General features: G+C 44.4%; 6 protein-coding genes across 7 annotated transcripts; 4 read left to right on the top strand and 2 right to left on the bottom strand.

Annotated features, from left to right (window-relative positions):
- The first annotated feature begins 365 nt into the window (after window positions 1-365).
- Window positions 366-5,729, top strand: LOC6590452 (sister chromatid cohesion protein PDS5 homolog B). Its single transcript, XM_002016342.2, has 14 exons — window positions 366-564; window positions 882-1,008; window positions 1,068-1,453; window positions 1,514-1,721; window positions 1,791-1,959; window positions 2,032-2,773; window positions 2,844-3,107; window positions 3,170-3,263; window positions 3,324-4,163; window positions 4,220-4,356; window positions 4,422-4,501; window positions 4,562-4,827; window positions 4,903-5,193; window positions 5,257-5,729. The coding sequence occupies exons 2-14, from the start codon at window positions 928-930 to the stop codon at window positions 5,347-5,349; spliced, it is 3,651 nt and encodes a 1,216-aa protein (XP_002016378.1). The 5' UTR covers window positions 366-564; window positions 882-927; the 3' UTR covers window positions 5,350-5,729.
- Window positions 5,730-6,986: 1,257 nt separating this feature from the next.
- On the top strand, window positions 6,987-8,776 carry LOC6590451. Of its 2 annotated transcripts, none has more exons than XM_026985479.1 (3): window positions 6,987-7,310; window positions 7,924-8,146; window positions 8,212-8,776. In XM_026985479.1, the coding sequence occupies exons 1-3, from the start codon at window positions 7,040-7,042 to the stop codon at window positions 8,306-8,308; spliced, it is 591 nt and encodes a 196-aa protein (XP_026841280.1). In that variant the 5' UTR covers window positions 6,987-7,039; the 3' UTR covers window positions 8,309-8,776. The 2 variants fall into 2 exon arrangements, with proteins under 2 accessions (XP_026841280.1, XP_026841281.1); XM_026985480.1 differs by lacking the exon at window positions 6,987-7,310 and adding an exon at window positions 7,369-7,858.
- A 798-nt stretch (window positions 8,777-9,574) lies between these two features.
- On the top strand, window positions 9,575-11,778 carry LOC6590450 (serine/threonine-protein kinase hippo). Its single transcript, XM_002016340.2, has 2 exons — window positions 9,575-10,938; window positions 11,003-11,778. Exons 1-2 carry the CDS (start codon window positions 9,651-9,653, stop codon window positions 11,710-11,712), a joined length of 1,998 nt encoding a protein of 665 aa, XP_002016376.2. The 5' UTR covers window positions 9,575-9,650; the 3' UTR covers window positions 11,713-11,778.
- A 65-nt stretch (window positions 11,779-11,843) lies between these two features.
- Window positions 11,844-14,316, bottom strand: LOC6590449 (rab proteins geranylgeranyltransferase component A). The gene is made up of 3 exons (XM_002016339.2): window positions 14,238-14,316; window positions 13,059-14,171; window positions 11,844-12,995 (listed from the first exon to the last, which is right to left on the bottom strand). The coding sequence occupies exons 1-3, from the start codon at window positions 14,284-14,286 to the stop codon at window positions 12,589-12,591; spliced, it is 1,569 nt and encodes a 522-aa protein (XP_002016375.1). The 5' UTR covers window positions 14,287-14,316; the 3' UTR covers window positions 11,844-12,588.
- A 259-nt stretch (window positions 14,317-14,575) lies between these two features.
- On the top strand, window positions 14,576-19,571 carry LOC6590448 (WD repeat-containing protein 19). The gene is made up of 9 exons (XM_002016338.2): window positions 14,576-14,941; window positions 15,006-15,731; window positions 15,809-16,421; window positions 16,486-17,062; window positions 17,130-17,412; window positions 17,480-17,660; window positions 17,722-18,805; window positions 18,862-19,231; window positions 19,287-19,571. Exons 1-9 carry the CDS (start codon window positions 14,781-14,783, stop codon window positions 19,390-19,392), a joined length of 4,101 nt encoding a protein of 1,366 aa, XP_002016374.1. The 5' UTR covers window positions 14,576-14,780; the 3' UTR covers window positions 19,393-19,571.
- Window positions 19,572-22,282: 2,711 nt separating this feature from the next.
- Window positions 22,283-23,446, bottom strand: LOC6591021. Its single transcript, XM_002016337.2, has 2 exons — window positions 22,925-23,446; window positions 22,283-22,849 (listed from the first exon to the last, which is right to left on the bottom strand). Exons 1-2 carry the CDS (start codon window positions 22,934-22,936, stop codon window positions 22,469-22,471), a joined length of 393 nt encoding a protein of 130 aa, XP_002016373.1. The 5' UTR covers window positions 22,937-23,446; the 3' UTR covers window positions 22,283-22,468.
- Between the last annotated feature and the right edge of the window lie 2,189 nt (window positions 23,447-25,635).

The raw sequence follows: 25,635 nt of genomic DNA, 5'->3' as shown, positions 1-25,635 counted from the left end.
AATATCAAAAATTTGCTTGACGTTTTTCGCTAAAACCTTTTTTTTAGACAAAATCCAATAAAAGCAAGTATCTAAAATAAACCAGTCATGTAGAAAATAGGTTCAATAAGTGGATTAAATTATGTGGGCAGGGCTGCGCGATCTATCTAGCTTGTAATATTCCACGGAATATCAAAATCAAAAAATAAGGTTTCCAGTACTTGACGGATAATGATTAACCCATTGTAGACCAAGGGGGTATTTAATATGCCACAAAAATATATGAAGAAAATTTAATCATTTTAGCGCATTCAACTGTTTAAATAGAGGGGGGTTAAGTGGGTTAAGTTCGTAAATCCGCGGTCATGATGGCGTGCGACTCTGCATAAATGCCCTGCAAAAGTTTTTCTTTTTTAACAACATACGCGCCGCTCAAAAATAACCAAGACGTTGGAACATGTGTAAATAAACGTCCATTCCAAAGTTATGTTCTTGTAGTTTGCAGTGATTTCGTTTGTGTGCACCAAAAAGAAGCGGCTGAAAATTGGCAAGGAATTGTACCGCCGCTGCCCGTTGTGAAGAAAAGTAAGATTGCACATCAGAAATTTTCCTCTGCCATTTTGCCCGTCCCCGATTAGTACAACAAGCATTATGAAAACACACTGAATTTAAATATTTTTTGTTTTGTTTGTCGAAACGAGGAAAACACTGCAAACGTGCGAGTGTGAGTGGAGTACGTGTACGTGTACGCGAGAGCGTATGCGTGAGTGTGGCTGTGGCAATGCCACCCTCCGATTTGGCACTGCTATTTGTACATTGAGGGTCGCCTAAAATTGTTGTTGGAAAATGTGGTTTTGATGTGCAAATTCTACTACATACGAGTACACGCTTTTGGGTTTCAGATCAGCGCCTGCCGCGTTCCGTCCTGTCCGGCTTCAGTGGGTGACGATGACGGACATTGTTTATCCGAACGGCTGTCGGCCATTGGTGGAAGACCTGGGCACAGACGAGCTCATACGCCGCCTTAAGGTAAGTTTTACTGGAAATCAATTAACAACGAATGAAAGTCACATTATCCTCATTGACAGACACTCGCCAATGTCCTGCAGACCATGGACCAGGATGACAATCTCTATCAACAGTATATACCATTGGCACTCCACCTGCTGGACGACTTCTTTATGCAGCATACATCCCGCGATGTCCAACTGCTGATAGCGTGCTGCATAGCGGATGTATTGCGTGTATATGCGCCTGAGGCCCCCTACAAAGAGCAAGATCAAATCAAAAGCATTTTCAAGTTTTTTATCAAACAATTGCACGGTCTAAAGGATCCCCGCGATCCGTCCTTCAAGCGTTACTTTTATCTCTTGGAGAACTTAGCCTTTGTCAAGTCTTTCAACATGTGCTTCGAGCTCGAGGACTGCCAGGAAATCTTCCACGACCTGTTTAGTACCATTTTTAAAATTGTGAAGTGAGTCTCTGGCGATTGGTTTATAAAAAAGCAAATAATTTGACTGAAATTCCCTTGCAGCGATCAGCACAGTGCCAAGATCACAAACTTTTTCCTGGACGTGCTGAGTCCCCTGATAACCGAGGCTGACAATTTGTCCGTGGAACTTCTGGACCTCTTACTGATTAACATAGTGGAACCAAATAAATCAAGCAACAGATGTGTTGCACATCTAACCGAGCAACTGCTCGCCAAGACCGGTGACGCATTGGAGTCCCCAATCAAAATGGTATGAATGAATAGTGATGTTCAGTTTATATACCAACTGAAGAAGCTCTATTTCTTCCTGCCCTGCTAGTTCTTTAACCGTGCATTGGTCATGGATAAGCCGAACAACAAACTGTCTATTACAAACAAAATCTATGATATCATCTATGAGCTTAATCGCATCAATCCCGATCTTCTGTACTCCGTGCTGCCCCAATTGGAGAACAAACTACTGTCCACTGATGATGCAGAAAGGCTGAGTAAGTGATGCCACGATGCACCTTTAATATACTCGTCTATACATGTGGATAACCATATTCCTGACCCAACAGAAGCCACCACGTTGCTGTCGCGCATGTTCTCCGAGAAGGACTCGCAGCTTTCGCAGAAATATCAAAACCTGTTACGCACCTTCTTGGGCCGCTTCTGCGATATCTCGGAGGCAGTGCGTGTCAAGTGCGTACAATCGTCCATGCATTTTCTCCTAAATCACCCACATCTGGAACCTGATATAACGGAAAAGTTGCGCCTGCGTAATCACGATTTGGACGAAAATGTGCGCCATGAAGTGGTCATGGCCATTGTGGCGACGGCCAAGCGGGAATTTAGCGTAGTAATAGAGGCGCCCGAACTACTCGAGATTGTACGCGAGCGGACGCTGGACAAAAAATACAAGATTCGACGAGACGCCATGAATGGCCTGGCCTACATCTACAAACTGGCCATCTGCGAACCAAATGACTTGAGTGCTGATGCCAAGCAGAGAGTGGACTGGATCAAGAACAAGATACTGCACGGCTACTACAAGGTGGGTCTGGAGGATCGCCTGCTAGTAGAGCGTTTGCTCATCACCTCATTGGTTCCCTACAAACTGGCGCCCGAGGAGCGCATGAAGAAACTGTACCATCTGCTGGGCGATCTTGATGCGAATGCGACCAAGGCCTTTGTTGAACTCCAAAAAAATCAAATGAAGACACGCAACACGGTTAGCGATTGGATCAAGCTGCATCACTCCAAGGAGTTTACTCCACGGGTGCTCGGCCAACTGGCTGTTAAACAGACCACCATTGCCAAGTGAGTGAAAGAATAAAATAAATTATTACCTCATGACTTAACTGAACTGAACTGTGTGTGTCGCTTGTAGATTGCTTCCCGATCCCTTGAAAGCTTCCGAATATCTCACACAATTCAGTAACAATCTACGCAAAGATGCCCAGCTGTTGCGCTGCATCAACATTGTCCTGAAGCGCGATGTCAGCTGTCGTGAGTGTGCCGACACTATGGGCACACTTCTGAAAAAGCTGGGCTCCCACGTCCAATCAAATCTGTACTACAATACGGTCAAGATGCTGATTGAGCGCGTGGCCTCCGTGATGGTGGATAAGGAGTCCATTGGTGTGCTGATAGGGTAAGCCAAAGTCAAGATTGAGTCTTTCATGTTACACCTAATCCTTCCCTATTCTCCGGCAGCCTGATTGACCAATGCATTCAGGGTGGTTCTATATGCGAAGAGATTGGCATATCGTCCGAGGAGGCAGGCGAGCGTGGACTCAAACTTCTGAGTGTAAGCTAAAATATGACGCCAGGCAGCATGCGCAACTGTAACCTCTTGTCTGCTTTTCAGATGCTCTCATATGTTTTCTCGGCTCACTTTTTCACCGATACCTCTTTGCGTCATTTGATCGCCTTGCTCAGCTATGAGCACGATTATGTGGCGCCACTGGTGCTGAAGACCCTCACGCATTTGGGACGCTATCAACCGTTGATTGACGCCACGCCGGCGATTCTCAATGAGTTGGCTCCAATCTGCCGAGACTTTGCCTTAATTGGAACACCCAAGCAGGCCAAGCACGCGGTACGCTGTATTTTCGTCAACAGTCAATCGTCGGCGCCCACCGATGGAGCTGGAGGTGGCGGAAGTGCATCGACCACGACACAGACGGTGCATCCCATTTTCAACGAGATCATTGAGGCACTGCGTCTGAAGCTGACACCAAATTGCGAGCATCAGCGCACGAAAATAGTGGCCCTGGGCCACATAGCCTACAACATGCCTCAGGCGTTCCTCACACCCATCAAGAACATGATTGCCCGCCGTATTGTCAAGGAGCTGCTCATTCAGGAGGTGCCAGTGCAGCGGGACTACGATCTGCCCGACGATGCTGATTGGTGTGCCGAAGAAGATCTCCCGCCAGACACGCTGTGCAAGCTGGATGCCCTAAAGGCCATGGCCCGCTGGCTGCTCGGCCTGCGTACGGATGAACACGCTGCACAGAAGACATTCCGAATGTTGGCCGCCTTTGTCAATCAGCGTGGCGATCTTCTCGCCCAGAATCGTCTCTGTGGAGCTGAGAAGTCCTGGCTACGCTTGGGCGCTGCTTGTGCGATGCTCAAGGTTTGTGAACAGAAGGGCGTAGGCGATCAGTACAGTGCCGAGCAGTATTTGCAGCTCTCTCAGCTTATGGTGAGTGGTCTTTCGTATTATCAGAGAACTCTCGCTAACTATTTTTTGTCGCTCAGACTGATCCGGTGCCACAGGTGCGGGAAATCTTTGCACGTAAGCTGCACAAGGGCCTAGGCAGGAGCCTGCCAAGGAATTGCTTACCCTTGGACTTTATGGGCTTGTACGTGCTTGCTGGCCTGGAAACTGACAGAAAGTGAGAAATCTAATAATGCAAGTTTCTCCAGTTTCCATTATTTTCAATTCAATATTTTGCAACAGATTGCAAGACCTGGTGCGTCACTATGTGGACACGGATGTAAACAAACGTCGGGAATATCTCAAAACTGTTGCTATGACCTGTAAGTGTGCGATTGAAATGGTTTATATTTGCATAGGAAACGACCATTTCCATTTGATAGCCCCCGACAGCTCAACGGAATCACAATCGCTGCACATTCTACCTGACTACATGCTGGCTTTTGCCATTCCCGTGCTGGTCCACGATCCAGGCTATACGAATCACGAGGACTATGTTCAGCTGCGAAAAATGGAGAAATGTCTGCGCTTCATACTGGAACCGCTGATGGCCAAGCGGGAATCCTTCGTCTATGGTTTCTACAAGCAACTCCTTCAGCTGATAAAGCACCGCGAATTCAGCCAAGGTTCCGACAAGCGCGATAACTATGTATGCTAAACTGCCTTAAAAAGGTTTTTGGGTCCCGTTTCTCTTTTAAAACCATGCACTCTTTTAAATTATCAGAAAATGTGGGCACTGTGCGATCTCGCCATGTACATTATCGACTCGAAGATGGGACACATCAGTGAAAGCAACTCGAACACATTCTCCATGCCACTGGCATTGCCAGAAATGTATTATAAGCAGCCTGCCACTGCAAACTTCCAGAACAACGAGGTCTATATACCGCTGGACGTGTATACGTTGGGCGCCAAAGTGAATAAAGCCACCACGACAGCAATGGCAACGTCTCGAGCGGTTGCTGCACCGAAAAGGCCCGCAGAGCCGTCCCTCTCAGATGATGAGGATCCACAGGTGAGAATAAAAAGAAATAAGCTTGTGGATTGTGAATATTAACTGACATTTTTTGCTTTACAGGAGAACAATCTTTTTGATAACATCCGAGCAGCAGACACAACGGAACCTACGGCTAAGCGAACGCGTGGAGGAGCCGGCGCAGCCAAATCGTAGAGAACGGAGAAAAGAACAAGCGCGTACTTGTTAGTTTAGTTACTGTTAGACTAGGCGCCTAAGTTAACTAAATATGTAAGACGTCACGTAGGATGGGAACTACGATAGTTGTTAAACCGACACTACCTACAAAACACAACACCAACAAAGAACACGCGCACTCAAACCAAACCCAACCCAACTCATACATACAGAGAATGGCCCCGCCTCTCCTGGCCTCTCCTTCCTCATATGATTATGTTTTAAACCATGCTGCTCCGCTGCTGTAAAATATTCAATTTGTGGAAGAGACCAGACCCAGACCAATGCAAAACCCAAAATTTACAATTATCTGTCGCCTATTCTGTTAACGTTATCCTTAACTGTTTATGATATTTTATGATTTAACATTTTTAAACTGTTCCGTGTTTTGTATTGCAAATCATCTGTGTTTCATTTAACCTTTAGTCGTAGGCCCCTGTCGAATAAATGACGAAGAGTGTATTGAAAATTAGAGTGGAGTGCGAAAGTAAAGTAATGAAAACGTAAAATGAGCCTTATTAAGAAATTAAAATTAACTTTTCTATGATCGCAGTTAAAATTTAGTTATAAATACATACAGTTTCATAACTTTATCAGACGAGAATGCATTAAAAATGCATAAAACAATAATGAGACGAATATGTTGTAAGGATATTGAAAGCATAACAAAGATACAAAACAAATCATGTAACTTAAAGAATGTAAATTTATCTATTAACTGTTTTTCAAACGAATTAAACATACAAATTAAATATTATTTAAATAATAAAATTGCACACATCGTTTTCTTTGCTATCAACGCAAAAAATATGTTGGGAGAGCGTAAAAACGGTTTGAACGAACAGCTGGCTTTGGAAAGGTGTGTACAACAGACAAAAACCTCACCTCGCCGAAGATCGTCCTCATGGTATGTTATGCAAAAGGTGGATTTTACCTTGCATGCGTGGCATTTTCTGAGCCGTTTTGCCGGTTGTCTATATCCTCCTTTTAGTCAGCAAACCTTCCATGGAAGGGCATTATGGGATTGATGAAATGTTTGTCCGTCCAGGCTCCAACGAATGCCATGACGGATTTTATTAATAGTTTTTGTATGTTGAGTAGCTATGCAATAATAGCCTCTAAATTGTAAAGCTATCTTAACGAAATTTTGCAGTTTATGGTCTTTTTACTGATTCAAAAAATATGTATCGGGATTGAGATATATTTACAGGAATCTAATTATATGCATGAATGGTCAAAAACATGTCATTATGAGAAAAAGTCAGTGCGTGGAAAACCAAATTTTAACATCAATTTCAGGAAATACCCGGAAATAGGTATGCAAGAGTCAATACTCTATAAATACGTTCGTAGTTTTTTTGTAGGACATTTGTAGTTGCCGTGTAGTTACCATGTAAAAACTTTATATTTTTGTTAACCTTTTTTGTTTGAGCAATTCACTTTAAAAAGGCTAGATCTAGCCTGAAATATGCTAAAATGGCAGCACTGAAATGCATTCGTATTGGAAAAACGGGGGATGGACTTGTTTAGTTCTTGTTGTAATATTCGTTGTGTTTGTTTTGCAATAATATATCAATTGTAGTGTAAAAAGTATTGTGCTTTCGTGTTTGCAAGCTCCCCCACACATACTTAGATATTGTTGAACCTGCCCCGGTAAACAAAAAGCAAAATGAAAACAAACGTCGCCGCTGCGGCCGTCATTCGAAAATCAAACGCGCAACAGAGCACAACACGGATATTCACATCCACCCCAAATAATAGTCGTCAGCGCACAGAAATTACATCGCCACTTTTCCGTAACTGTGTAGGTGCAGTCGAAGCGGCTGACAAGGGCGGCGTAGGCGTGGGCGTGACACTGACAACCTTCGACCCACGGCTCAAGAAAGCAGCGCTTTTTCTGGGTATACTCATCATTGGATACAAGAGCGTCATTCTAAGCAGTAAGTGTGTCAAGTTGATGGAGAAGCAGGATGGGGAGGGGGAGAAGCGTTCCCAAGGCTGCAATTGTCGGTGACGTCGTTGCCTAAGCTTATTTGTTTGTGTTTGCCTTATAAATAGCCAAGAAATGTGTGTGTTTGTGTGATCTCATAGCCATTTTCATTCCGTTTGCTTTGGCCTCCGCTCCCCTTCCTCCTGCAATACTCCAAGCATCTAAATAAAGACCGCAAATTGTGTGTTGCGCATTTTGCCTTTTGGCCGTAGATTCTCATTTGCATAAATAAGCCAGCCAGGCGGAGTGATTAGTTTTCTTAATTGTTTGCCTTCTTCGGCCTTTGTTGTTGGCTTACTTTGATGGGTGACTCCTAACGGTGTTTTGCACTCAGGTCGTCACGCGACACGCACACACACGTATTCAAACTTTTGTAAAAAGTGCTGCCCATGTCACGTCCCGCTAGAAACTTCTTTAATTTCGCTCAGAATCCACCAACAACTTCGTCTTTTGAGGTATTTTCGGTTTTCTATGACAACTTGAACTTTAATTGCGGCAGTATGTTATCATGATGGCACTGATAACACCGAAATCAATTTATTGACACTTTTAACGAATTTCAGTGCCGTACATCAACACAGACAGTGTTCAACAGTTGACCGGCTTTGTACAGGGTCAATGGAGCGAGGCCTTGGGATGGTCTGAGAGGCACCAACTGGTCTCCAAGTTGAGCCCACTGTTGTGTGGCCTCATCGTGGCCACATTCGCCTACGGAATGGTTTACTTGGACAGCGCAGTGCCAGGTGTGACGCCACCCTCGCCCTTTTCGCCCCGTTCGAAACAGCGGTAAGTGGGGAGACACGACCTTTTGAGGGGTATTAACATTGAAAATTCGTGTCTTTATATTGCAGTTTCCGTCAGCAGAAGAGTGCGTCGCTTCACTTGGGCTATCTGTGCGCTCTGTTCTCCGGATTGCTGGTTACGATCTTTATGTACTTTGATTTTTAACATTAGAGCAGAGCCCGCTTCCTTCCATTTAGAAAATTATTCAACAGTATTAGATTTAACTTTATTTCTTTTGTATTTCCTGTGGAATCTGTGTTTGTATTTATTCTATATGTAAGTCTGAAGTGTTAATGTGCAAGGCTACTGGAGAGCCAAAGTCAAAGGAATAACTGCAAACATTGGGGCATTTTGGAGCCAACTTAGTTCCTAGGTAAATTAAATCTAGTATATTTACATGCTAACTTATATGTTATTTATAAAATTACATAGTACAAAATGAAAATATCCAGTAAGGACCTTAGACTAGAACAGGCGATTCCAGAAATACATACATAGTTTCAATTGTAGAACTGCTCTCTGGTCTTAGAGTCTTGGGAGAAAACCCGTAGTATTAACACTCTAAAAATACATTATAAACATTTTTTTGCACTAAAATATACATATGTAATAAAATTCCCAATGGCATATCTATATCGTGGGTGATCTTGAATGTCTGCTAATCACAGATGCAGTATCCTATATAACTGTTCTATGTACATATGTTTGTACATGTATAAGAAAAGTTAATCCTCACATTCGAATCAAACTAGTTTATTTTCGAAGTGAAACTGAATTATTGCCAATAAATAACACTATGCAATAGAACTTAATCAAATGTGTTTTCGATTGTCTCTTATCTTTGAAATTGTGGATGCCACAGATTTTCCGCCTTTGTGTACCGGGTATTATTAATAGGATGCAATAAATGCAAAAATTTACATCTGAGACCGGTTATAAGCTAATAATATTCCACCGAATTTTATATCAAGGAATATGATTTCCGATCATAGACATAGATCGAGAGCCAGTGGGCTTAGGTGAAAAATATCGTGATGTTTTTTGTAACTAAAAAGGTAGGATAGGATGGATCTACAGGAAGAATTTAAAAAAGTACCTTTTTTCGCGGTTTAACTCAAGGTGCACATCTGTTTAACTAAAAGAGGGTGAATCATTCCGTACACACTTACGTTTTATTCCGTGAACACTTACGTTTTTTGCTTTAATTTGTTGTTGAACTTTTTGCTTTTGGACACAATTCGGATAAAAAATATGTGGGCATGGCTGTAATATTCCACGGAATATAAAAATCGAGGAATATAGAAATTGAATTCGTTTCGTATATTTACGGTATATTCTTAAAATGAGGCGGTATATTTTGGTATATTTCTGAGGCCGATAAATTCGATAAAGGCACAAAGGAACAAATGTGAAAAATTGTCGCTTTAAATTGGCAATTATATATTTAAGTGAAATAGATATATACGCGCAGATATATGTGCTTGTGTGGCTGAGACTGACGATAACAATGGCCGGTAACATGTCTTCCAGTTCGAATGGGGAGTTAAAGAAACTTTCGGAGGAAAGTTTACTACAGCCCCCGGAAAAGGTTTTCGATATTATGTACAAACTGGGCGAGGGAAGTTACGGGTCCGTCTATAAGGCGCTCCACAAAGAGAGCTGCTCCATTGTGGCCATTAAGCTGGTGCCGGTGGAGTCCGACCTGCACGAGATCATAAAGGAGATATCAATTATGCAACAGTGCGATTCTCCGTACGTGGTTCGCTACTACGGGTCTTACTTTAAGCAGTACGATTTGTGGATATGCATGGAATACTGCGGGGCGGGCAGCGTTTCCGACATAATGCGCCTCCGCAAGAAAACGCTGACAGAGGACGAGATAGCCACCATAATGTCGGACACGCTCAAAGGCCTGGTCTATCTGCATCTGCGCCGGAAAATACATCGAGATATCAAGGCTGCCAACATACTGCTCAACACGGAAGGCTATGCCAAGCTGGCCGACTTTGGTGTGGCTGGCCAGCTTACAGACACGATGGCCAAACGGAACACGGTCATAGGAACTCCCTTCTGGATGGCCCCCGAGGTTATTGAGGAGATTGGCTACGATTGTGTAGCGGATATTTGGTCCCTTGGCATCACAGCCCTTGAAATGGCTGAGGGAAAGCCCCCCTACGGTGATATACATCCCATGCGGGCTATTTTTATGATACCTCAGAAGCCACCGCCCTCATTTCGGGAACCAGACAGATGGAGCACTGAATTTATTGACTTTGTAAGCAAATGCCTGGTAAAGGCTCCCGATGAACGTGCCACAGCTACAGAGTTACTGGAGCATGAATTCATCCGTAATGCCAAGCACCGTACCATATTGAAGACCATGCTGGAGGAGACCTGTGCCATTCGAGAACAACAGCGGGCCAATCGGGCTGCTGGCGGAGTGTTGGCCTCTAGTCAGGCCAAGAGTCTTGCCACACAGGAGAACAGTATGCTACACAACATGCAAGAGGAAGAAACAGAGTTCAACGGCACGGGCAAGACCTTCATTGATGATCCTGGCACGCTGGTACCTGAAAAATTCGGTGAATATCAGCAAAGCTCCGCTTCAGATGCAACCATGATATCGCATCCGGAGCCAGATTTTGACGAAGGCACCTTGGGACCGGGTGGCGTACGAGGTTTGAGCAGGGCAACGGCAATAACGGCAACCGGCGCGACTGCTGCGTCTGCATCATCACCTCTCGATGTACCAGCAGTCGATAGTGGAACGATGGTGGAGCTGGAGTCAAACTTGGGTAAGGAAAAACCTAAAACTAATAACAAAAACATAACGTCTAATAACATTTAATTGCTTTTCAGGAACAATGGTGATTAACTCTGACTCGGACGATTCGACAACGGCTAAGCGCAATGACGATCAGAAACCACGCAACCGGTATCGTCCTCAGTTCCTGGAGCATTTCGAACGTAAAAATGGGGGCGATGGACGGGGCGACGACAAGTCGGCGGCTACAGAGTATTCCCCAGCGGCAGCCGAGCAGCAGCAGCAGCAGCAACAACAGGAGGAGCAGCATCTGGCCAGTGGAGCCAACGATTTAAACAACTGGGAGCACAACATGGAAATGCAGTTCCAGCAGATATCCGCAATCAATCAGTACGGGATACAGCAACACCAGCAGCACCAGCAGCAGCATGTACTCATGGCCTATCCACTGATGAATGATCAGCTCATTGCCATTAACAATCAACAGAATCTTCTGCGCAACAATGCCACGCCCCTTGCTCAGCAGGGACACCCGGCTGTGGCTGCAGCTCAACCGCCGCCCGCATATCAGAACCAACATATGCATTCGCAATCGCACGCATATGTGGAGGGTGAATTTGAGTTCCTTAAGTTTCTTACCTTCGACGATCTAAATCAGCGTCTTAGCAACATTGACCACGAAATGGAGCTGGAGATTGAGCAGTTGAATAAGAAATACAATGCCAAGCGGCAGCCCATTGTGGATGCCATGAATGCAAAGCGCAAACGCCAGCAGAATATCAATAATAATCTGATTAAGATATAGAAAAATCGACTCACAACTTTGCAAGGCAACTGAAAATAGAATTTCAACTCACAAGACCCTTTGCATTGGGTGCATTCTTCCATATTGATCATTCAATACAGTGTAGAAGGCTCGAAACAAAACGCAAGATATAAAAACAAAAGCTTTATTGTAAAATGCAGTGAAAACAGGAAAGAAATGTGGTTATAAACGTCGTCGGCAAAACATACAACATACATATATTAAATAGCGCACGAACACTTATTTCCTCCTTTTTCCGTATTGATTTTGTTCAAAATTTTAGTTTTTGTTTCGTTTCATAATTTATATGATTTCGGACTTCATCTATCTTCCAACGAAGACATTCTCGAATTAACAAGATATTTTTGCATCTCGCAGCTGCCTGCATTATCTACTGCCTAAGTCCACTCCAAATTGATAAGACTCCATGAAATGTTCTTCCCGGTTAACTACTATTAACCTTAATCTCTTCCTATATTTTATACTTTTACTTGTGTCTTCGTGCAAACACAAACACACACACACACAGAAACCCGTCAAGCAATAAATATAAATAAATACGTTTTTACAACGCATAAAAATGAATATTTTTCGAAGGTATACATATTTATCAAAGCAAAATGCACTGAAGCACTCACATTTATATATATACTAGTACTTTTAGATCTTATAACTAATTTACCTAATAAATATATAGTAATATATGCAAAAAAGCTTATCAATACAAATACCTTTGTATAATATACCTATTCTTTCTTTCTTATTAACGTTAAAACCTTACAGTCCACATTCAAGTCGTTGTGCTTTGATAATGTTTTGATGAAGGTAGATTTAACTATGGTTAAAGCGCAGCTGTCATTCAAATATATACTTTGTCTAGTCTTGTATATCCATTTCTTCAGTCGCCTGTTGCATGTCCTGCAGCTGTGCACGCAAATCCTCCGGCAAACTATGCTCGTTCAAGGCACTTGGATCCTCGCCATCGACGACAATCTCTTCAACATCTGGGGCACGTGGTAAAAATTCCACATCCGTGTAGAGCTTGCCAAAGATGTGACGGGCATTGGCAATGGCATCATAATAGTCCATCTCGTAGCTAGGCGCGTCTGTATAGTAAACGATATCATCCGCGCCACCTTTATCCGGTTGTGATTGTGCAGTAAGCGTAAAGTATGAACTGAATATGATTTCTGGCTCGGCGTACTGGAAAAGCTGCAATGTAAATATCCTTAGATCGGCCGCAGGATCATCCGAAACAGCGGGTGTAGTCAGATGGAATAGGTCTGCAATTGATTTGAGCATAAGAATTAGTTCAACTTTTAGTTAGATTATCGATAGGTTCTTACACAATCCCTTCGGGCAAGCTCCAGAATAGTGCGAGAGCTGGATGAAGATGGCCTCCCGCGCTCCTTCGTTGTCCATCAAACGAAGGATATTAACACCACCGCCACCTTTATTCAGCACGTCGTTGCCCAAAGGAGTGGAGGATAGAAACAAGCCGCGAGATAGATGAGGTCGCATCACGTAGTCGCGCGATGCTGGCAGATATCTAGGAGCAGAAACCACATGTTTCGCGCGGAACGTTGTTCCAGCGCTGCTTATCAAAACTTCATTCGAGTTGACGTCCACGCTACAGTCATCCACAGATCGTTTCAAGCAATAAATGCCCCCGTATACAGCACACTGACGACAGAAGCTTTGAGGAAATTCCCCACACCCGTACATGGGATAAAGAAAGGGCGTGTTGCCATAACGACCGAGGCTGTGTAGAAATCGTTGAGTGCGCAGCATTCCCTCCTCAAAGCTAGTGTCAGGACCACACATGGCAATGGCCTGCGTCACGCATGAGGCAATCTTCTCGGTCACACGCTGCGCCTTCAGATAGTCGAAAAACGTTCTGCCCCGGAAGGCCAGAGTATCCTCGTTGCACTTGTCCTCTCCGTAGTCATTGCACGCGTTCATAAATTTCATCAGCAATCGCTTCTCCACTATAGTCAACGACTTCGTATTAAAGATATCACTGCGCGAACAGGGTACCGAAACGATCGTTCCGTTTTGATGCATACACACATTATCCACGGCACGGAATTCCGTATAGCGACAAATGTTGGACTTGATAAGCAGCTGCACCAGCTCTCCAGCGGAGTAGAGAACACGTGGGCAGAGATCAATGCAGAATCGACGCGACATGGCCAGCACTGTCTCCCGCGTCCATACCTGCCCAGTCTCTACTTTCATCTCTTCCGTTTCTGACGTGGGAGTGGCAGCAGATTGCTCGTGCCAGTGGTAGCTTCCATTGCGTAGCGTCGAGTGCGGTGCAGCTTCCCTGGCCAACAGACTTATCAGGTCTTCAATGCCTAATGAGCCCCAGACATTACCGTAGTAGTCATTGATGTCTAAATGGAGCACCGACTTGCCCACCCGACTGGCCGCCGCGGCAATGCAAGACTCAGTGAAGCCTGAAAAGGGCGTCCAGATTTGTATGACTCATTCGAACTTGAAGCTACAATCGATATCCACCTTACCTGTGCCTATGACTATTAGGTCAAACTGCTCCGGCAAGTCATCCGCCATTATAAGAGAGAGCTTGTCGAGGATCAAATTAACCGAAAGGATACGAAGAATACGAAATATAAAAATTGTTTATCGTGGGAAATTCCAAACATCTGCTTAGAGATGGACAATTATTCGATATCCGTCGAGGCAGTGCTAGCTAATCCGGCATAGAACAGCTGTTTATATTTAAAATATTTAAAATTTAATTTGCGTAGTTGTTTGGCATTAACACTTACAATTTGAAGCATTTAAAAAAAATATTTATACTTAAGACATAGTATCATAATTATGCGGTTTTCGCCGATTACTATTTCATGCAAAACCTGTACCTGTGAAATCAACAGGTGCACGAAAATGCCAGGTAGCGCAGATACACATACGCACACGCACTTGTAGTGGTGGCTGTGTTCGTATCATAGCAACGGGAAAACCGTAAACAAAAGCCGGAAAATTTTAGATCAGAGAATGAGTGCTTCTTCGGTATAGAAAATACGCTATCTTTAAGTGAGGTAATGTCGTTCGAGAAGATACTCTACAAGTACGAGGAACCGCACGGAATCGGTGACGTCTACTTCATTTGGCAAAAGGCTTTGCTTGCGACTACAGGTACAGATGGATCTGTGGCGTTGTACAATCGCCAGGGACAACTGGTGCAGCGCATTATCCTCGCAGGGTAAGACCAGCCCCCATAAGTTGTACTCAAAATATATTTATCTGCCTTAAAATTGTTCCATCAGGCTCTGTTCAGGATTTGCATGGGACAATGAGGGGGATCTGCTGGGAATCATCACAAGCGGCTCCCCGAACATTACTCTCTGGGACTATGGCACGCAGGAAAAGATCAGCGTTGAAACTGGACTGCGAGATCCTCTCACGTGCATTTTGTGGTCAAAACAGCAACAGTTGCTGGCCGTAGGCACGGGGCGAGGAAACTTGGCGATCTACAATCACCGCAGTGGAAAGCGTCCAACCCCGGTTCTGGGTAAGCACAGCAAGCGAATAACCTGTGGCGCCTGGTCGGCACAGAATCTTCTCGCGCTTGGATCGGAGGACAAAAGCTTTTCGCTGAGCAACGAGGATGGCGACACCGTGCGGGTGGTCCAGCTGCGAGATGCACCCACCGATATGTATTTCGCGGAAATGGCAAATGATGATCGGATAGCTGGGGACAATGCAATCAGCATGATTATTGGAAAACGGACTTTGTTCCTCTACTACTTACCAGACCCGGAAAATCCCACAGAACTGGGATTTCAGAGTCGCTACGGCTCGCTGCTTCAGCACAAATGGTTCGGAGACGGCTATATATTGCTGGGGTTCTCAAACGGACATGTGGTGGCCATTTCCACGCACCCCAAAGACGTGGGACAGGAGCTTTGGCAGGTTAAGAATCATAAGGACACGTTGACCGGCTTGGCCTATTGCCCCACATTAGATATCGTGGCCTCTTGTGGAGATGACAGGTAAGTAAATGACTAAATGTCTGAAGTAAATGGCTAAATGTTGATATTAATTCAATCATACTATCATCTACCCGCAGCATAAAAATACACTCGATTACAAACCTGCAAGAGACCGAGCGCATCATCACTGTGCCAGATCATGCTGGTGTCCAAATGATCGACTGGTCACCGGATGGTCAACTACTGGCAGTAACAACGAATAGTGGTACCGTCTATATCTATGTAACCAAGCTTCCTCAAATATTTGCCGTCTCCGCACCCCGGATCGTTATGCTCAGCAGTCTGGCAGAGGTTTCCATTTATGTATACGCGCCGGATAAGTCCAAGCCACTGCCCTTTCGATTGCCCCTGGAGGGAGAACCTACTTTTATAGCTGTTGGCCCGTATAACTTTGCTGCTGGCATCGACAAGCATGTTTGGTTCTACGCTCTGGGAAGGACCCTGGGCGAAGAGCCCCGTCCGATGAGTGAGCGAGACTTCCCACGGAATGTTTCAAGTATGAAGATGAATGCTGAGTACTGTGCAGCCCTCTGTCCGCCTCAGTTGATCCTGCAGGCTATTACTGCAGACAATCCCAATTGCAAGGACAAGCTACAGGCCACTTTTCCCAGCGCCCTCCCGAACATGCCCAACGATGCAGTGATCACGTGTTTTGCTTTGAGTCAGGAACTGTTGGTATTTGCAACCGATGTGAGTGTTGACCCTGTCCAGGTACTCGTATTACATTACAGCCGTATGGTATTGTCTCTTTTAGATTGGCCACCTAGTATTCTACTCTCTTGAAAAATGGGACAGTTGTACAATCTACCGTCATAGCATGGGTATTCGCCAGATGTTTATGGACATTGAAGGAACTAAGATCATTTTCATTGACGATCATGCTCAAGGACATCTGTTTCTACCCGCGCTGGATGAAGCCTTGCTTATACCGGACATTGCGAAGCAGTGCCTCGGCTGTCTTTGGGATCTCACGCAGCCAAATATTTTCATTAGCTACGATACAAAAATTGTGAACACCCACGTATTTGTTCGCCATTCCGTGCAGGGCACACACACCATCAAGGTGGGCGAGTCCAAGCTAAATCCTGGGCAATTTCCGCTGCTACTCTGCGGCGGCGAAATGGCCCTCCACGTGGATGGCGGACAGTATGCCACGCAATCCCTCAGCACCCATGTGGTGAATCCCAGCAACAGCCAGACTGCGAACCTGCAACTGCTTCTACGCCTCAGGAACTATGACGAGGCGTACAAGCTGTGCGAGCAGATGAACTTGAGCAGCGCATGGCGAGAGTTTGGCGAACAGGCCACTTCTGATCTAGAGCCGGATATTGGTAATATTACAACTTCTCATCATTCCCATAACATCCTGTGGTTGATCGACATCCGATTATTCAATAGCTATTCGGGCCTATCGACAATTGGGTGACGCTGCTCTGGTAAATGCGTTGGGTGAGCTCCGATATGTGGAGGACCTGGACATGCTGATCGGGTGCTGCTGCACGATTTTGGCCCAGTACGAGCAGGCCAAGGAACATATGCTCAAGGGTGTATATACAAGGGCAGCCTTGGAACTGTGTAGAGACCTCCTCCAATGGGATCAGGCTCTTCTTCTGGCGCACAAGCATGACCCGCAAGAAGTTCCCTACATAGCGAGAGAATATGCCCAGCAGCTGGAATTCACGTATGATATATATCCGTATAAGAACAATCAAAGGTCATGATTTTCATGTTTAAACTTTGCTTTAAAGTGGTAACTATGCGGATGCCCTATATCACTACGAGAAGGGTTACAAGGAGGATTTAATCAACGACAAGGATGCTGAGCAGTCCGCTACGATGGAAAGCACACCTGAGTTCCAGGATCATGTACGCCTCTGCAAGATGGGCATTGCCCGAACTTCAATACGTGCCGGGGATTTTAGACGAGGCGTAAGCCATTTGATCTATCTGAGAATTTGGACAAAAAGTGTATTTACATCTCCTTCAATAGATTCAATATGCCGTAGAGCTCATGGATAAGCAGCTCCTCTTCGACTGTGCGGAGTTATTGGCTACGGTCGGACATCTAACAGAGGCTGCGGGACTCTATGAACGTGGAGGGTTTTATGATGAGGCCTGTGGCCACTACATAGCCCTGAAGATGTGGCATAAGGCCAACAATGTACTTTCCAAGGTGAAGAGTAGCAAATTACATGCATCCTATGCCAGGGCCAAAGAGAGCGACGGCCATTTCGAAGAAGCAATACGGTGTTATCGCATAGCCGGAGACTTGGATGCTTGCGTTAGAATATACCTTGATCATTTGTGTGATCCTCATGCAGCGTCAGAAATTGTTTTAGAATCACGATCAATGGACGCGGCAAAACTGCTGGCCAAGTTCTATCAGAAGATTGGAGATATCGAACAGGCTCTTCAGTTTCTCGTTATCTGCGGCTGTGTGGAGGAAGCCTTTGCTCTTGCCCAGCGCCACAACAAGCTGCGCCGGCATGGCGAACTCCTGGAACGCTATGAAAATGCGAAATCCTCCGACTATCTGGCCTTGGCTCACTACTTCGAAAGTGAGAAATATACATTGCAGGCTGGAAAGTATTACTTCTTGGCACGTGAGTTTACCAAGTCCTTGAGACTTCTGCTGAAAGCCTCTGCGTTCAACAATGAGGAGCAGCTAGCTCTCTCCCTGGCAATCGACTGTGTGGCTACATCGAACAACGAGCAGCTGGCCTCGCAACTCATCGAGTTTCTCTTGGGTGAGTTGGATGGTGTTCCCAAGGATCCACGCTACCTGTTCCGCTTGTATATGGCTCGAAAGCACTATAAAGATGCGGCCAAGACGGCCGTGATAATTGCCAATCAAGAGCAGATCGCCGGAAACTACAAATCCGCTAGGGACCTCCTTTATTCGATGTACCAGGAACTTCGCCGCAACAACCTATCTGTATCGGCCGAAATGCGGCACAATTTGATCCTGCTCCACCGTTACACGCTGGTCCGTATTCATGTGAAGCTGGGTAATCATCTCCTGGCTGCCAAGCTACTCGTTCAAGTGGCTTCTTGCATATCCCAGTTTCCCGAGCGTAAGAATGGAGTCAATTGTATTGGGATTTGATTGAAATTTTCATTGCCTTTCCAGACATTATCCCTATTCTCACCTCCACGGTCATTGAGTGTCAGCGGGCAGGTCTCAAGAAGTCTGCGTTCACCTATGCCTCCACGTTGATGCGTCCGGACTACCGCAATCAACTGGATACTCGCTATGCAAAGAAAATTGAATCTGTCGTCCGGAAGGCTCCCAAGGGCATTAAGCAGTTGCGGGATGAGATAGACGATGAGACCATGGAGTGTCCCATATGCGACTCCAACTTGGCCAATATGGAAGTGACGTGCTACAGCTGCAAGACTACGCTACCCATCTGCATAGCTACGGGTCAGCACATCATCAAAACGCTCATGACCTCCTGTCCGCAATGCGATTTTCTCTGCTTTCGTGCCGAGATGGAAAAGTGAGTATAAACTGTTGAAAAGGTCAAGTGTGGATTATTATACTTCTTCTTTCAGAATACTCTCGGAGAATGGCGAGTGCCCCATGTGCGGGGAGCAAGTGGCCCCCGAGCAACTGCTGGATGTGGAAGACATACGCCCATACATCCTGGCCGCATCTTAAGACCGAAGGACTCTATATAGGACTTGAAAAAACGAATAGACTGCACAACACCACAGAACACCAAATAATAGATATAAGTTTCAAGCACAAATCCCACTTTATAAATCACAAGACTAATCGTTTGCAAATAAATAAACAGCCTTGCTGCAAGAAAATATTTCGCTGTTGAACTACAGCCAAGACAATTAACAAGTTTTTATCCATTTTCATAAAAAAAGAACAAATCTTCCGCACAAAAGCTTTGACTCAAAAACTCAACAATGGTCAAAAACGAAATATTTCAGATCTGGCGGACACTAGGCAGAACAGAAATCAGAAGCAAGAAACTTTAGAAGGAAAAATGAGTTGCATACTTCTGGGCCTCAAAACAGATAATTTAATAAACAACATTTTTGAAAAACCACCGACTGACCTTTTGATTATTTCTATTCGCCTGGTATCCTGGTATCCCAGATCTGAAAATCGAAACAATCTCTGTTTTGAGGGCCACCCAATTGAAAGTAGTAGTTGTTTGTGTGATTGAAATTACATCCTTAATCAGATGAAGACTTTATTAGGGACCAACGATCAAGGATATTTTCTGTTTTCTCCATTTTTCTGAAATTCGAAAAATCATTTTATCCTTTGGTAAGGACTGAAACAAGCCCAGCCATTCATATTTCCCCGATTCTGGGCAACGATGACTTTTCAAAACTAAGCATAATAAAAAAAACGAGGGGGAACGTTGTGAGTTGCTGCGGACACCGCAACTCTACAGTTATACCCGATACTAAGTCAGTATGGCTCTCCTCCGGCAGACGCCGCTAATATTAAACGACACGACAAAGAGTGCGTGCGAGAGAGACAAAAAATCAGTCTGAGCGTGACGTCGGGCGCTGCGTAGCCACTGCAAATTGATTTGTTCCTTTTGGCTACAAAAATTATCTGATCTGATCCAGATTCAGCAATCTGATAGATATGGTCGTTATCTATGATTCTGCGTTTTTAGTTTTCTCAAATCTGCAATATTGTGGATGCAACAGATTTTCGTCCTTTGTGTGGGCGGAAGGGGGTGGGGCGAAATTTTGAGATATACGTTTTATAGTGAGATCTAACAGGAGTGCGGATACCAAATTTGGTTACTCTAGCCTTAATAGTCTCTGAGATTTATGAATATCCCCAGATCTGCATCCTTTGCGGGGGTGGAAGGGGGTGTGGCGAAATTTTGAAACAAACTCGTCTCGGTCCGATATATTAGGAGTGTGGATACCAAATTTGGTTGCACTAGCTTTTATAGTCTCTGAGATCTAGGCGCTAATGTTTTACTCTAAGCAAAGCCGCCTATGCTACGTGTGTGTTAGAGAGAGACAGGGCGAGAAAAAATGAAATTGTTTTCTTGATGCTGGCTATAATAATAATACGATCCAATTCAGATTCCGCAGTCTAAAAGATATCGTCATTCTCTACGATTCTGCGTTTTTAGTTTTCTCGTATCTTTAAAATTGTGGATGCCACAGATTTTCGCCCTTTGTGGGGGCGGAAGTGGGCGGGGCAAAGTTTTGAAATATTTTTGTAGCAGTGACATATCACAGAAGTCTGGATCCAAAACATCGTTGCTCTAGCTCTTATAGTCTTTGAGCATTAGGCGCTGAAGGGGACGGACAGACGGACAGACGGACGGACGGACAGACGGACAGACGGACAGACAGACATGGCTCAATCGACTCGGCTATTGATGCTGATCAAGAATATATATACTTTATGGGGTCGGAAACGATTCCTTCTGGACGTTACACACATACACTTTTACCACAAATCTAATATACCCCAATACTCATTTTGAGTATCGGGTATAATAAACAATGGAAAATATTTGAACCTATCTTAAACATAACAACAACGATATCTATCTAGAGTCTAGTAACCTGCAAAGCATCTCCCCTGGTGGCCATAGTCAAAGTCGTTGTTGTCGATGGCCAGGTCGAAGGATGACGATCGGATCTTGCAAGGGATGCGATTCTGTCCTGGTGGAATACTATTCTGTCTGGCTGGGACAGGACTCGGTCTGTCGCGGACACGCCTCAGTAATGCTTGGATAGGACTCCGGTTGGCGAGATACGACTCGGTTTGTGGCAAGGCTTAGGGTGCATAAGTCATCTGTGAAGGAATATATATCTTATAATATATCCACATACATATATCCGCTGAAGTCCAGCGTTTGAGTCGGACAGCCGTATTGAGTATCGTTCCGGCCGCCTGAAGGCGCGCGCGCCATTTTCCTCAGAAGGAATAAAACTTTCGTAATCACTATCGGGAGGGGCTCCCAGGGTCTTCGGCTCTGGCGTTTAGCTACCGCTAGCCAGCCCAGCTTTCTCATACTTGCGCATCAAACTTGAAATCATTACAGACACGCAGGCCAGCGCAGGCCAGCAAGTCTCGGGGGAACGGTGCCATTTTTGGACAGATGTGAAACACCATCCATCAAAGATTTAAGATTTGTCAATTGTCTTGGCTGTGGTTCAACAGCAAAATATTTTTTTTAACCAAGATTTATTGAAGCGCCTAAGTGGTCAATTAGCACCAGACTGCCAAATTGGCTATCAAAATCATTTCCTCATATGAAATACACACCTGGGAGTACAAAAAGAGAGCTACACACTCAACTACTCAGCAACTACTTGAAACGTTGGATCATCTAAGAAATCCAAGGAGGCCCCCTTTTTTCCATTTTCTTAGACCATTATGGTCGACCTGTAAATTACAAGCCAGGTGCACAGGTGCCAATTTCATTCTATATATAAATGCAATTAATTGAGCTTTCACGATTCCAGCTCGTGTGTTCGATATTTTTGGTGGAGACATTATTTATAATCAATTTGGTGAACCATTTATTGATGGAGACTTGGGTATTTTAGATATAAATATAATTTGGTATGGGTATATATTTAGATAGGTAAATGTATGAATATTTAACATTATAAGGTACTTTTTGGTGTGGAAGCCACTCGGCTATACAATAATTATTCCCTAGTCTAATGCGTAACGATCATCATCTTCAGTCTGTAATCTCACATCCAGTTTGGAGCAGGACCGTCGTTTAGCCAAAGAAGTTGGGGACGAACAGCTTCTTGCGCTTGGTGCGGGTCTCTCTGACGCGAACGAGTGGAGTGAACCTCACATTGGAGGGCAGATCACCAACCTGTTGGTTGGCATCTTGGCGACGGGTGTAGGGTCTTGTCCCGGTGGAGACTGGCGCAATGTAACCGTCATCCACATAGTAGTAGCCTGGATTGAGCTTCTTCAGGCGGTTCTCTGTCAGGGGCTTGCCATAGGAGAGGGCGTAGGAGTTGCCCGTGTCATAGCGATCGGTGTCATAGTTCTCGTAGCTATCCAGGTCATAGTATGTGGGCTTGGCGCTGCACTGTGAGAGTTTGCAGGCGATGATGCTGAGCAGGAGACAGGCCCATGTATACAGTTGCTATAGAGAGATGGGGAGAGTTTGGAGTTAGTCGGGTTGGCTGGAGATGGCTGTGGCGCGGTAGCGGATGCTTACCTTAAGATCCATTGTGTGGTTTGAACTGCTATAATCTTTTGAAATCCAAAATTGCGTGTGGTATCCTTTAGGTGTTGGGTGATTGTGTTGCTTGTGGTTGCTTTGCTGTGAGTGCCTTGAACGTCTGTTGAGTTCTGTGGTCTTAGCAGTGAAGAACCCTTCCTTTATATACGAATATGCTGCCCTGTTCGCACCCAAATGTGAAAATTTTGCCTTCGGGCAGAGCCGATGCTCCAGCTATGACGCAAGTCCGGAGGAAACGCTTGGTGGCTGCGACAAATCGACAATCGACGAACGACACTCGACTTCTCAACTCTCTTTCATTGACGCCATACCGCCGTCGTCTGGCTTTTGCGCATGCGCCGCCGCTGTGACTTCAATTCGATACGAATCGTTGGGATCATTGGGATGGGCTGTTGTCTTATCACTATGTGATTCATTTGGTCGAAAGGCTCTAATTGCCGGTTGCAATGTTTCGGTTAGCAGGGAACGGGTCCAGTTTGATTCGGAAAACTTTTTACAATGCGGAAAGATACGACACTCAAAATTCCCCCACTGTCTGGCTTTGTCTTTCAAACAAACATATTAATTAAATGCTTTCCAAATGTCTATCGGATTCGAGGTCGGAAAGATACGCTACTTAGATCTGACGGAGTTTCTTAATATATTATATTAATATATTAATTATTTGTTTTCAATACTTTGACGTCAAAACAAAGTCGAGAGTGTGCGACCGAGTGTGCGGAAAGATACCTACAGATCAAATAAAATTCCTATGTTGTGTATATATCTTGACTTTGTTTTATAAATTTATTGTTTTCTTGGTTACTTATTTCGGCATTTTAGGGTGAAAGAGGACCAGACTAGGTAACTAGGTAGTTTCAGCAGGTTTTTGATGGTTTTGCGGAACACATGGCGTTTAAGTAACACATATGGCTGTGTACCAGGCGCTGTGGTCGGGAGTGGTAATTTCCGTGTGGTCACATAAAATCCCTATATTATGTATATATATAAATTAGTTTTATTAATTTATTGTTTATTTGGTTACTTATTTTGGCATCCAGCTAATGTCTAGGGTGAACGAGGCCAGACGAAAATAACTAGGTAGTTTCAGCAGGTTTTGGATGGTTTTGCGGGACACATGGCGTATGAGTAACATATATGGCTGTGTACCAGGCGCTGTGGTCGGGAGTGGTAATTTCCGTGTGGTGACATAAAATCCCTATATTGTGTATATTGATGAATTAGTTTTATTAATTTATTGTTTATTTGGTTTCTTATTTTGGCATCCAGCTAATGTCTAGGGTGAACGAGGCCCAGACGAACTTAACTAGGTAGTTTCAGCAGGTTTTCGATGGTTTTGCGGAACACATGGCGTATGAGTAACACAAATGGCTGTGTACCAGGCGCTGTGGTCGGGAGTGGTAATTTCCGTGTGGTCACATAAAATCCCTATGTTGTGTGTTTTGCTTGAATTAGTTGTATTAATTTTTCGTTTATTTGTTTACTTATTTTGGCATCAAGCTAGTGTCTAGGGTGAACGAGGCCCAGACGAAAATAACTAGGTAGTTTTAGCTGGTTTTTGATGGTTTTGCGGGACACACGGCGTATGAGTAACATATATGGGTGTGTACCAGGCGCTGTGGTCGGGAGTGGTAATTTTCGTGTGGTCAGGTCACACGCTAAATCTAAATCGAGACTCCCTAATATCGTTGTAATATTGCGACGTTCAGAGCTTTTATTATAAATCAGCACAGATACGCAAATGGGGTTGGCGCCTTCCGAAAATACTCCACTAACTTAAAAATATCCAACCGCAATGCTTCATGCCGCCGCGGCGTGAAAATGTTGCTGACTCAAGTGAGAAATATAAAATTTTCTGGAAAAATATGAGCATTCGAACACGGACCGGACTCTAAAAAATTAGCAAATGTGGTCAGTCTTTTGGAAGGGGCCTGAGTCTGAGTCGCAGCTACCAAAAAGGGGGCATGATTTCATAGCTGGGGTACTCATAAATTAATTACGAACACCAATGAATTGGTCTTCTGTAAACCGTCGTTAAGTAGATGAAATTAGTTCCGGAAAAGACTAATGCTTGGACATAAATTAATTCGCACTTAATTATCTTCAGATGCTTAGAAGATTTGCTCGAGTCGGTAAATATAAACGTGCTAATTCAATAAATTTATAAACAATTTATATAAATATAATTCCCAAGACGCCTGTCTCAGAGTCATAACAACATTTTCGTTGTTTTCCACAACAGTTCGTCTTTTCCCCCTCGCAAAATACCGCGCTGAGTAAATATTTTTGCCAACTCCAACATCAGCAACAGCAGAAAGGTGTGAAAATCGGCAGAGAAAAAGGAAAACATCAGCAATGAAATCGAGTTCAGCTTGCATTACGTATACGCACGATTGGCTGCACTAACAGTAAGTCGATATGGAGTCGATCAGATTGACTGCTCTGGGAGCACGTTTTTTCCAGCACGCTTTTGTGTCACACCCCCACAAATGCTTGGAAGTTGGTGCAAAATATCAGATGCTCTGGCTAATTTATGCCCGACGTCCGACAAACATTTTGTAGTCAGGTCCGATCATCCACCCTCCAGCTGCTCGGTAAATTTCCTTAGACTTGACTTCTTTGTTAGATTTCAGTTGTTGAGTGCAGTCCATGTGGCAATGTAAATATCTAAATTTGCCGCCTTCCAG

The sequence above is a fragment of the Drosophila persimilis genome, unplaced genomic scaffold (assembly GCF_003286085.1).
Source record: "Drosophila persimilis strain 14011-0111.01,24,50 unplaced genomic scaffold, DperRS2 tig00000002-arrow-pilon, whole genome shotgun sequence".
In the NCBI taxonomy this organism is placed as follows: domain Eukaryota; kingdom Metazoa; phylum Arthropoda; class Insecta; order Diptera; family Drosophilidae; genus Drosophila; species Drosophila persimilis.
Note: the sequence above shows the minus strand (reverse complement) of the source record. Positions and strands in the feature narration are given on the sequence as shown.

Coding starts and splice junctions, on each gene's coding strand:
- LOC6590448 (XM_002016338.2), top strand. CDS start 14,781: ATGTCGTTCGAGAAGATACTCTACAAGTACGAGGAACCGCACGGAATC. Junction 17,413..17,479: donor GCCCAGCAGCTGGAATTCAC/GTATGATATATA, acceptor TTTGCTTTAAAG/TGGTAACTATGCGGATGCCC. Junction 17,661..17,721: donor CCGGGGATTTTAGACGAGGC/GTAAGCCATTTG, acceptor CTCCTTCAATAG/ATTCAATATGCCGTAGAGCT.
- LOC6590450 (XM_002016340.2), top strand. CDS start 9,651: ATGGCCGGTAACATGTCTTCCAGTTCGAATGGGGAGTTAAAGAAACTT. Junction 10,939..11,002: donor GGAGCTGGAGTCAAACTTGG/GTAAGGAAAAAC, acceptor ATTGCTTTTCAG/GAACAATGGTGATTAACTCT.
- LOC6590449 (XM_002016339.2), bottom strand. CDS start 14,286: ATGGCGGATGACTTGCCGGAGCAGTTTGACCTAATAGTCATAGGCACA. Junction 14,172..14,237: donor CCTAATAGTCATAGGCACAG/GTAAGGTGGATA, acceptor CGCCCTTTTCAG/GCTTCACTGAGTCTTGCATT. Junction 12,996..13,058: donor AGCTTGCCCGAAGGGATTGT/GTAAGAACCTAT, acceptor AATCAATTGCAG/ACCTATTCCATCTGACTACA.
- LOC6590451 (XM_026985479.1), top strand. CDS start 7,040: ATGAAAACAAACGTCGCCGCTGCGGCCGTCATTCGAAAATCAAACGCG. Junction 7,311..7,923: donor CAAGAGCGTCATTCTAAGCA/GTAAGTGTGTCA, acceptor AACGAATTTCAG/TGCCGTACATCAACACAGAC. Junction 8,147..8,211: donor TCGCCCCGTTCGAAACAGCG/GTAAGTGGGGAG, acceptor TTTATATTGCAG/TTTCCGTCAGCAGAAGAGTG.
- LOC6590452 (XM_002016342.2), top strand. CDS start 928: ATGACGGACATTGTTTATCCGAACGGCTGTCGGCCATTGGTGGAAGAC. Junction 1,009..1,067: donor AGCTCATACGCCGCCTTAAG/GTAAGTTTTACT, acceptor CCTCATTGACAG/ACACTCGCCAATGTCCTGCA. Junction 1,454..1,513: donor ACCATTTTTAAAATTGTGAA/GTGAGTCTCTGG, acceptor ATTCCCTTGCAG/CGATCAGCACAGTGCCAAGA.